This window comes from Ctenopharyngodon idella, chromosome 8 (genome assembly GCF_019924925.1).
Source record: "Ctenopharyngodon idella isolate HZGC_01 chromosome 8, HZGC01, whole genome shotgun sequence".
Taxonomy (NCBI): Eukaryota; Metazoa; Chordata; class Actinopteri; order Cypriniformes; family Xenocyprididae; genus Ctenopharyngodon; species Ctenopharyngodon idella.
Window position 1 is genome coordinate 15,068,853 of NC_067227.1, and position 11,601 is coordinate 15,080,453.

The following is an 11,601-nucleotide window of genomic DNA, read 5'->3' on the forward strand; positions in this document are numbered from 1 at the left end:
AAGAGATTTCCATCAAACAAAACATTGATAGATCATAGATAGATAGATGTACAATTAAAACCTGAGATGTCAAGACTTGACTTGATATCTTCAATGTTGATGTGGTTTTAGAAGTTTAGCATTAAGTTTAAAAAAATTTGCATTAAGAAAATTTATGTGATTGCTGGTAACAGACTTTTTGAGCGATCTACTCTGCAACAGCAAAAACAGCACTGTTAAATCAAAGACAACACTTCAAAAATGACCCAATTTGATGTTACAAATGAAACCGAGATAAAAAAAAAAAGCCAAACCTGGAGATCAAAACAAACAAACTTTAAAGCCCTTGCTTCAGTATTGTTTATCAATGAAACATGGAAGTGAATAGATTCATTTTAATAAGATCGGAATATAAAAGCCAGAGCATTTTTAAAAAATAAAGGTCCTAAATTACACATTTCTTCAAAATCTTTGATGTCATTTGTTATAAAGGTATATATATATATATATAATCTACTTACTTCTCAATAGCCATTGTGAGAATAACAGGTCTGAGTGTGGATGTTCTAACTAACCCTTTTCTATTCAAAAACATAAAAGCTGAGGCCCAAAGTACATCAGAGATGAGGCTGAGGCCTGAGATTGGGTCTCAAGTAAGTATTTCTCTCTCTTATGATGTTTGTAAAAGAATTAGGAACATGGCAAGATTATTACATGCTGCTTATCCTTCAAAATTTTTAACCCAGTGGATTAGTTGTACGTATTTCTGCAACCTTAACGGAATAGTTCACCCCAAAATGTAAATTCTGTCATAATTTACTCACCCAAGTTTTTCCAAACCTGTATGACATTTCTTTATTAACACAAAAGAAAATCTTAAAAAATATTAATAATGAAAAAAAAAAAAACCCCACATATAATAAAATACAATGTGGTTCAGTGTTGTTGTGGACCCTTTTGACTTTCATTGTGGACTTCTTTTGTGTTCCATAGAAGAAAGAAAGTCATACAGGTTGGAACGACAGAGGGTGAGTAAATGAGAATTTTAATTTTCGGGTAAAATATCCCTTTAAGGTTTTGATGTTTTTAGCTTAGGGATGTTTGATAAGGTATGACTGATGAAGAATATTAATTGAATCTCTCTAGTGATTCCCAGCAGACGTATCTCTAAAATTAGAATAGAGCACGACAGAATGCTTCATGAAGTAAAAACTTTTCAAACTCAACACAATAAAAGCATTTGCTTTTCATTTCAAACATTTAAAACTAAAATGTTTTATTTATTCTTATAAAATATGAACCTTTAGAAATATACACAAATGTATGTAGGACATTAAAAAGAGCTTGGTATAACAAAACAAACCAGAGGGCATGAACTCACTGTACAAAACAACTCAAATAACAAGTTTTTCTCTTTGTGTTGGCGATATTTAGTGCTTAAAGATTTACTCTGTTCCATGAAAAGGCCTAAAAATAGGCAGTTCATTCTCTGCCGAGGCCTTTTTGAGCAGCTGCACTCCAATGTCAATGCAGTTGTGTATGACACGGCCTTCATTTCCATAGAAAAGCCACACGACTATGCCATGGAGGAGCCGCTTTTCCCAGAGCCATTCACACCTATTGTTTGTCGAGTCCTTTCATTGTCTTTAATCACAGCCCTACAGTATCAGAGTCCCTTTCTCTGTCACTAAGGGAAACAACTATTGCACATGACAAGATACAGGCAACCCAATGACAGCAATAGGGACTTGCTCCCTTTTTCTTTGTTTCACAAAACGGTCCCCAAAGTCCGCAAAGTTTCAGATGTAGTCCAAGCACTAAGAACTAAAAAAACCTGTTGGGGATGTTGCATCTGAAGTTTGCATAAAATAAATATGAGCATTGTTGTGTTCTTTGCTAGCTTGTCTCTTTATAAAGCAGTTTGTTTAAGTCCAGCAATTATTTCTTGGCCATTCGTGTGTGTATAGAGGCCCAGCTCATACACAAGTTGCAGGAGGACCTGCTGGTTCGTACTTGGTTTTATGTCCTTTCAGTGCAGGATGAGGCTTGAGGTAAGGTCCACTTCCTGTGAAAACACATGCAGCCTTCCTCCTCGTCTTCTTCTTAAGTTTGCGGCTGAAAACGTTCTGCCAAGACTGCAGCGTTTTGGAGGTCCAGATCCACATGCCGCTGGTGATGCCCACCACCAGCAACATGAAAATCTTAACCATAAAGATCTCCACGGCTGGGATGGAGCTCTTCATCACGCACTCCTCACCGCTCTTACTGTCCTCAGAGCACTTTTGCTCTCCTGCTAGAATCTTCCAATAATCCATGTTGAGACGCTCGTAAAAATAGCAGGCGATGACGCAAGTGGCGGGGACCGTGTAGAGCACGGAGAAGACGCCAATCCTAACCATCAGCTTCTCCAGCTTATCCGTATTCTCTCCTTCAGTTTTCATGACCTTACGGATGTGAAAGAGTGCCACAAACCCTGAGAGCAGAAAGGAAGTGCCAATGATGAGGTAGCAAGAGAGGGGAATAAGAACAAAACCCGTCAAGGCTTTGACATCCATGCTGCCCACGTAGCAGACCCCTGTGAGCTCATCTCCCGCCACCTTCCTCATAACCAGGATCATGATGGTCTTAATAGCCGGTATGGCCCATGCTGCCAGATGGAAGTAGCTGCTGTTGGCTTCAATAGCCTCATGACCCCATTTTTTCCCAGCTGCGAGGAACCAAGTGAGAGTAAGAATGACCCACCACAGGGAACTGGCCATTCCGAAGTAGTAAAGAATGAGGAAGACTATAGTGCAGCCAGTGCTTTCCAAGCCTTCCTGGATGATGTACTGAACGCCGCTGTCACGGTCACAGGCCACGTTTTCCACCCCCACAAAAAGTCTTATAAGAAAGCCCACTGAGTATACGCAGTAAGACATTGACAGGAAGATGATGGGCCGCTCAGGGTACTTGAAGCGCTGTGGATCGATGAGGAAGGTGAGGACGGTAAAGGCACTGGAGATGAAGCACAGGATGGACCAGATGGCAATCCACACCATGGAGAAGCGCTTGTCACCCTGGCTCCAGTACACGTCGACGTTGGAGTAACACTTGGGGGCACAGGACTCACTCTTCTGTACGTAATGAAACTTTCCAGGGTTGCTACATGTTGTCTTACCGACCCTCTCCTTAATAGGCAGTTCTTGGCTGTTCCCTGGCCGAGGGGGTCGGGAGTCTGGTGGCTGAGTGTGGGATCCCTTTGGGGGCTCGTCGGTACCGTTGTTAGGTGCCTCCATACAGAGATAATTGGGGTCATTTTTATTTGGCAGTCTGGAACAGTCCAGTGACTCAGGCCAGTGGAAGTTAAACTGCTCCATGATGGGAGAACACTTCTGCCTTGCCTGCTCGCACATTACTCGGCATGCTGGGATGGGTGTGGATACCTGCTCCGTGCACATGGGAGCATAGAGCGAGCACAAGAAAAACTTCAGATGGCTGTGGCAGCCGAACTCAATCAGCGGAGCGAACTCGTGCAGCTTTATGGCTGCCTCACTTTGATCTTCATGTCCCATTAAGTTTGGCATAACTGTCAAGTTGTAGCCAATGTCCTTACAGAGTGGAATAGCGATCTCCTGGCATCTTCCTTCGCCCGGCCGGTCCGGATCGATGGAACTGATAGCGGAACAAAATCCAGCCACGCACAGCAGCACAAAGCTAAGTCCAACATTTGCAGCAAACATTGTCTTTCAATATGAACTCATGTAGTGGGGATTATTCTTTCAAAAAAAGCTTTATATTTTTTACTAGAAAAGTTGCTTCATTGTCACTCTTCGTAATTGTAGCTGAAAAAAAGTTATTGTATTCCAAAAATGAGAATGATTCCTTTGCGAATCAATCAAACTGAGTCAGTAACTCAGATTCCAAACAACCAGTTCAGTTCAAAAAAATCTTTAGAGAGATGAGAAATATTAGAAAGCTTTCACCATACTGAGAGGTTTCATGCAGTTTTTTTTTTTTTTTTTCTTTCTTCAATTCCTCAGTTCACAGATGATAATTCCTTCTTCTAAAGCTCTTATGGTCCTCTCCTGTGAGATAATGTTGACGGTCTGTTTCCCTCACGAAAGTACACTTACTTTTCAACTCGCTCTCGCGCTACTTTCCTCATTCATCCTCCGCAAAGTGTATCCAAACTGACCAAACTGAAAGCACGGCGTCATTTTATCGCAGTCATTGGAAAATGAATGAACGAATCCGCTTGGTAAACGTTTGAATATTCACTTCAGCTCGTCTCCAGACACTCCGTTTATCCGTCAAGAGTTGTTCGCTGCCTCGCACTCTGTCTGTGTCTGAGCTCCTCCGCCACCGTCCTGAACTAACCTGCCAAAAGATCCGCCTTCAAAGACAGCTGTTTTACATAAGAAAGCCCAAACTGACACACTGATTATCCTTAAACCGTGCGGAACTGGCTGTGTAGACCTCAAATCCTCGTCACCACTTTACCACAGGATCACAGTAAATTACTCACTGGCCATTTGTTGTTGTTGTTGTTTTCTCCCTCAGACGAAATCCCTCTGATGATTTACGAAACACTTTTCGGCGCAAGTCAGCGATAAATCTCTCGCAGAGGGCGACCAAAAGGATTCTGTGGCTTTCCAGTCGAGATGTGTCCCCTTTCTCTCTACAAATGACGATTTTCACGCTCCGACCATTGTGGGAAGAGAGTGAAGAGAAGGGAGAGTTTTTATTCCTTGAAATTCCCCTCGCTTTTTATTGTTGCCTGAACTAGAACTGATGGCTGAAGAATATTCGTCTCTCACCCCACACAATCCGAATGACAAAAATGAAACCATGTGGCTTTTAGAACATTATTAATAAAATAAAGAAGTCATTAATGATCAAAAACTTTTGCTAATCTTCACCAAGGCAAACTTAAAAGATAATGCTGACCTTTACATCTGTATAAAGATACGTTAGTTTTGACGTTCACTCTGGAATTATTTCAATTAATGAGTAAAATAAAGTCTGTGATAAATATTAGAGACTTTGACACTTTGTTTAACAACATAAGTTACACATTATGTGAATTTCGAAACCAGCTGTTTTTGTTTTGTTTTGTTTTTTGTTTTTAACACAATTTTTGAGGTATAACTATGTAAGAACAAAATATGAAAGTCTCTTAAGAGGAACATTAACCACAGACCTCATTTTATTCATAAATCAAAAATGTAGGACTACCAACATGTTTTCATGTCCTGGACACTCCACAGCCTCTTTCTTCTAACTTAAACATGATTTTTAATAATGTATTATTTAAGTGTCATTTTGACATGTCACAAATGAACAATTCACTACAATGCTCATGTAAAGACTGTGTTCTGCCAAAAATCACATACACAATAGTGAGTGCTTTTATAAATCCTCTGCCCTTTTCAAAGCTTTAAATGAATATGTAAAATTCTCTACTCAACATACAAACATTGAACAAGTGGCCTTGTATGCAGAAGTGGGTGTGTAATTACACAAAAGACATTCTTAACATATGCTATGGCAGTTTCCATTCTTCACCCTCTGCTCTCAATCATAAATACTTGCATGCGTAAGATAAAAATGCCTTAAGGATGAATTCTTAGACAAAGGACTTTTCAGTCTTGTTTTAGTGAATTCATCTTTGACTCATACTGGTGCTAAGGGCTGGCAAGCTGGGCCTAGTATTAGCCTAGCTTTCAGGGCTGTAACCATGGCACACTCCTTCGGGGCATCTATGCATGCCAACTCACATAGCACGCTGCATGTGTGAAAGTATTGGTATTGTTGAGGTGACATGTCAGAGTTCAATTGCCATTATGTAAGCAGGATGAAGGTTAACGCTCTGTCAGCTGTTTTTCAGTAAAATAAAACACTTAACAGTGTTAACGAAGAAGAAGTGTGCTCCATGTTACATCTATGTCAACTCAAAAAGATGGTGAAAAATCTTTGGATGAGTTGCTGTTGTTGGTAAGCCTCATGTGGCATCTGTGAGAGGGCCTCATGGAGCAAGAGATACCAGATAGCTGTGTACTCTCTCATGTTACCCAGTAAAAATGTGATTTATCCATGTAACACCTGACTACAGTGGTTTTCTGGAGATCTTTGTCAGAACACTCTAAGAGCTTTTTTATGACAGCTTGTAAAGCGCTTTTCAACAGCTAAGACGTCGATAGTGTAAGACAATTTACAAGACTCAGTCACTACTGATATGCCTCAGAGACCTTAAAAAACTCAATATAATAAACTTTAAGCTATACTGAGCACTACTTAGCATTAAAATTGGTTATCTTGGTCAGTATTTTGAATCAAAGTGGTTCAATTGACTCTTGAAATTTGGTGTTGTGTAACTGTTATATAAATTGCTCATCTTTTTCCTCAAGTCTCTTTTGTTAAATTAGCTCATTTACACACCTGACAACTCAAGAAAAACACTTTAATATGTGATTTTGCTTTTAGTATTTGTTCAGTTTGGATGTAAACAATCTAAAAAGACAGTCTGTCAAACAAGTTTTGTTTAAACAGTTTATGACATTTACTTGGTATTATTCAGCTTAGACAGCAGAGCATCGCACCACATAAACTAAGGTCATGGGTTTGATTCTCAGGGAATGCATGAACTAATAAAATGTATACCATAAATTGCAATATATGTTGCCTTGCTTCAAAGTGTCTACCAAATTTAAAATAAAACAGTTGACCTTGTACATTTGTTGGACTATTAATTTTAATCTGTGTAAGATTGCGCATGTAAACCCAAACATATGCTGGTTACTATGGTTAGGTATGTTTTGAAGCATGACAGCTGGTTTGAGCTGGTTTATGCTGTTCCTTAGTTGGTCCTGAGCTGGTTATAAGCTGGTCCTGAGCTGGAGCTAGTTGCTTAGGACCAGTTTAGGACCAGCACTTGACCAGCTTAAACCATCTCAAACCAGATGCCTTGCTTCAAAACATACCTAACCAGCATATGCTGTTTTTTTCAACATTTAGTCCAACTCAAAGTACAAATTCAGCCTATAACCCTGCTGGAAAAAAAAAAAGCCTGAGCAGGTTGACTGATTTATTCAGGTCTCTCAGCCCAAAACCCCTCTAAAACTAGCCCAACAAGTCTGAAAATACTGGAAGACCAACTAACACCAGTAAACCAGCTTAGGCTGGTTTAATAAAAGGACTGTTTCATTCATAAAATGCCTGTTTGACCTGCCATTTAACTCCAGAGTTATTAATAAGGATGATCACATGTACATACATATCATTTTTCCTTGCTTTGATATGTAAACACCTTTTCATTGCTTTTGCTAATAACGAAGCCTTTCAGTATGTGTAACATATCACAGCGCTGTATGAAGCACACAGACAGCCTCATTAGCTCACTGATCGACGCTTCTAAAACATACATATAGTACTGAGATGGCATTTAAATGGGATGCGCATTCAGTCTCAGCTGATTTGTTCCCACTTTATTTTACACGTTTCTGTTCTGTGATTGTTTTGCAGGCAGTGAGGATATCACTTTGAAGAGCGAGAAAAGAACAGAGCGGAGAATCATGACCATTCAATCTTTATCATCAGTAGCTTTGGCAGCTCCTACTTTCCCTTTCATGTTTTGTGTTTGTTTATTTCTGCGTCTAGCATCCACCACCCTCACCGTTTCATACTAGTCCGTTTTACAGTTATCCTTTATACCCACACACACACCCACTCACACACACACACACACACACACACACACACACACACACACACACACACATGAACTTTATCTCTTCCAAAGCACAGCAGCAGCAGCTCGCTGGGTTCCATCTTGGTTGAAATCAGAAAGTGTGAGATAATTCTGTAACTAATAAAGAGAAGGGAGGCCCTTTGATGGCTCAGACTGAAAAGATATTTCATGTTTTTTGTGTGTGAGGGATTGGGGAGATGTGTGATTCTATGGAGCCTGTGCGCTCCCCTGCTGTTCCTCTCTGCCTAGAAGCTGGCCCCCCTCTGGCTAATGTTATGGAGAAAGGAAGGCATTTTAGGGCTGCCTCCCCCCTCTCTTAGCCCCCCTTTTTTCTTTTGTTCCCCTTTGAAGAATGACTTTAGACATTTTATTTACATATTTAACCATGGATGAAAGAAAAGAGGGTTGCGAGAAAGAAAGCTCCCCGGGCTCTAGTGGGAATTTTGATAAGTTTAAATGAATGGAAATCTTATTAGTTATTTTTTTTCTAACAGTCAAAGCTTATGTTTTTGGTGACGTTTTACATGCCGAGAATGTGGTACAACAGGAGAGGCCTACTTCTAAGACGAGGTGGACACGAAGGTCGCCCACAACCACCTCATCCTCTTCAACAAAACGCCTTTTTCCTCACTGATCCTCCTACAGTTGTCAACCGCAAAGTCAAAGTGAATCTTTGTGCACTTCAAAACGTGCATTGGGGGAAAAAAAAAAAGCAAGTATCAGCTTGAATTCGTAGAGCTTATTTTTATATTGCAGTATGTGTGTGGTTTGAAGAGTAGGAGCTGCTGGTGGATTTGGGCCCTGAAGGCTATGTTGGCTACAGATTCAGGAGGACCTGTATCTTAATCTTCTTAAGTCTCTGTTCTTCCAGTCCAATCTAACGGCAATACGTACGTATTTTATGAGGTGGCTAATTCGTAAAATATGTACGATTTGCAAAAAACGTATGAATTCGTACGAGTGAGGTTGTACAAATTTGTAAATTTTTTTGCGAAATCGTACGTATTTTACGAGTTGCCAAATTCGTATGAATTCGTATGAATGACCTACCCCTAACCCCGCCCCTAAACCTACCTGTCACTGGGGTTTAGACAAATCATATGAATTCGTATGAGTGAGGTCGTACAAATTTGTACATTTTTTACGAAATCATACGTATTTTACGAGTTGCCAAATTCGTATGAATTCGTATGAATGACCTACCCCTAACCCCGCCCCTAAACCTACCTGTCACAGGGGTTTAGACAAATCGTATGAATTCGTACGAGTGAGGTCGTACAAATTTGTAAATTTTTTTGTGAAATCGTACGTATTTTACGAGTTGCCAAATTCGTATGAATTCGTATGAATGACCTACCCCTAACCCCGCCCCTAAACCTACCTGTCACAGGGGTTTAGACAAATCGTATGAATTCGTACGAGTGAGGTCGTACAAATTTGTAAATTTTTTGCGAAATCGTAAGTATTTTACGAGTCGCCAAATTTGTATGAATTCATATGAATGACCTACCCCTAACCCCGCCCCTAAACCTACCCGTCACTGGGGTTTAGACAAATCATATGAATTCGTATGAATGAGGTCGTACAAATTTGTACATTTTTTGCGAAATCGTAAGTATTTTACGAGTTGCCAAATTTGTATGAATTCGTATGAACGACCTACCCCTAACCCCGCCCCTAAACCCACCCGTCACTGGGATTTAGACAAATCGTATGAATTTGTATGAGTGAGGTCGTCCAAATTTGTAATTTTTTTGTGAAATCGTACGTATTTTACGAGTTGCCAAATTCGTATGAATTCATACGAATGACCTACCCCTAACCCTGCCCCTAAACCTACCCGTCACTGGGGTTTAGACAAATCGTATGAATTCGTATGAGTGAGGTCGTATGAATTGTTTACATATGCATGCAGTCATAACATACTTTACCACATTTTTAAGTACACTGCTCTTTAAAAGGAGAGCCTGCTATTAATATTCTGGGTCTCTACTCTCTACCCAAAAGAATTAAATTTAAGCCAGATTTTTTTGTGATTGCGTGAGCATGTGCGAAATTCATTCATTCCTGACAGACCAGCAAAGGATGAAAGTTATACAGCGGTGCAGACATGTCTATCCGAGTAAGAATTCAGAATCACAGACTGCAAAATTAATCCCCTCATTGCATAGATCCCCCTCATTTTCAAAATGGAAAAGGCTGTTTAAAAACTCGCCTCACTTCTTTAAAGGGTCAGATGATTTGAGGAAAGGCTTGTGAGCTCTTCGATTAATAATTTAAGTGCTTGACTACTTCAAAGCCTGCTGTGTTTTATGTACATATGGTTTTAATGGTTCAATAACATATAATTTATTAATAAATCTTAATGTGTCCCTTTATATATCAGCCACATAATCACCCAGGCCCACTTTAAAAACATGAACAGATTTTCCATTGTTGTATCTGGGAATTAGCACTGACAACTGAAAAGTGCATAAAAAAATTAAAGATTTATATTCTGAATCGTAAACAGGTTTTTTTTTTTTGTGATTTATGACAAATGTATATTTTATAACATTCACCACAAACAACTTAGAAGTTATATTTTGGCTTGGTTTTCATATTATTTTAATTTATGACTTCAAATCCACACTATACGATTTTTTTTCACAACTCATAAACTGGATCACATCAGAGATATTCAATAAACAAAGGCCACAGAAACAACATCAAAACACTGCAGTTCTTGCAGTCGGACTGATTTGTAGGGTTGAGCTGATGGAGAGCTCTGATGTGTGCTGTAAACACAGATGACTTCATGTGTTGTGTTAGTAATAGAAGTGTCAGAAGCTCACTTTGAGAGCCTGTCTTCAGAGCTGCGCTTCGCTCTGACCTCATTCAGCTTTCAAGTGGCCATCTTTTAACTGAACTTAGTCACTTTGAGCATTCACACAAACCCCAGACAGACAAGCCAAACACTAAAATGACATCCTTTACAACCCAATGCTTGTGAAATGTCATTTGTCATTTGATCGTAAATGTGCTTATAAGAGAAAAGATTAAACCTTTAAATGTGGGTTAGTTCTATGTGAGAATCATGGCTTTTTTATGCAAAGGCATTAAATCATTCACAATGAAACAGTCTCATGTGAAGTAACACTGCAATAAATCAGCAGAAATCCACCAAAAATATGTTCTAAGAACATTTTGCAAATGTTTATAGGTAGTGTTGGGGAAAGTTACTTTTAAAAGTAATGCATTACAATATTGCGTTACTCCCTAAAAAAGTAACTAGTTGCATTACTTAGTTACTTTTTATGGAAAGTAATGCGTTGCGTTACTTTTGCGTTACTTTTTCTCACCTGGGTTGGGCTTGCTTGTTTGTTTTTTAATAACAACAAAAAATGTATATTTTTGGCAAATGTAAAGGCTGTTTCACACCAAAAGTGAAATGAATAAGCTTCAGGCTGACCACAAATGTGATGTTTAACTAAAGCCATTTTTGCTTATTATGGTTGAATTGGATCATCAAAAGGTCAGCAGCAAATACTTTAATAAACTGTGATTAAATGCATAAAGTATATTTGTTTAATTTAATATATTAAATTATTGCAGGTTTGTGCAATATTCTGAGATTGCCTTTCACTGTTTTTATTCATTTTGAGGAATACTGACTCTGTTTTTGTGCAAGTGAGAGGAGTAAATGCTCACATTCAGTCTAGAAATGATGTTTTATTAACAAAGTTCGGGAGAAGCAATGTTCAAATGATCTACCCAATCAGCGTAAGAGGAGGCCTATAAATATGTAGCTGACTCACCAATGTTCCTCGACAGATTTCTGCATCCCTCCACCACCCCGTCTCCTCAAACTCACCTGGTTACGATCCTAACCAAAGATACCAAAGCCCTCTCCTCAG

The 11,601-nt window shown here is 39.3% G+C and overlaps 1 protein-coding gene across 1 annotated transcript; it reads right to left on the reverse strand.

Annotated features, from left to right (window-relative positions):
- Positions 1 to 1,238: 1,238 nt before the first annotated feature.
- Positions 1,239 to 10,870, reverse strand: fzd10 (frizzled class receptor 10). Its single transcript, XM_051904299.1, has one exon. The coding sequence runs from the start codon at positions 3,696 to 3,698 to the stop codon at positions 1,956 to 1,958; it is 1,743 nt and encodes a 580-aa protein (XP_051760259.1). The 5' UTR covers positions 3,699 to 10,870; the 3' UTR covers positions 1,239 to 1,955.
- Positions 10,871 to 11,601: the final 731 nt, after the last annotated feature.

Excerpts from the sequence above, each read along its gene's own strand:
- fzd10 (XM_051904299.1), bottom strand. The coding sequence starts at position 3,698 with ATGTTTGCTGCAAATGTTGGACTTAGCTTTGTGCTGCTGTGCGTGGCT.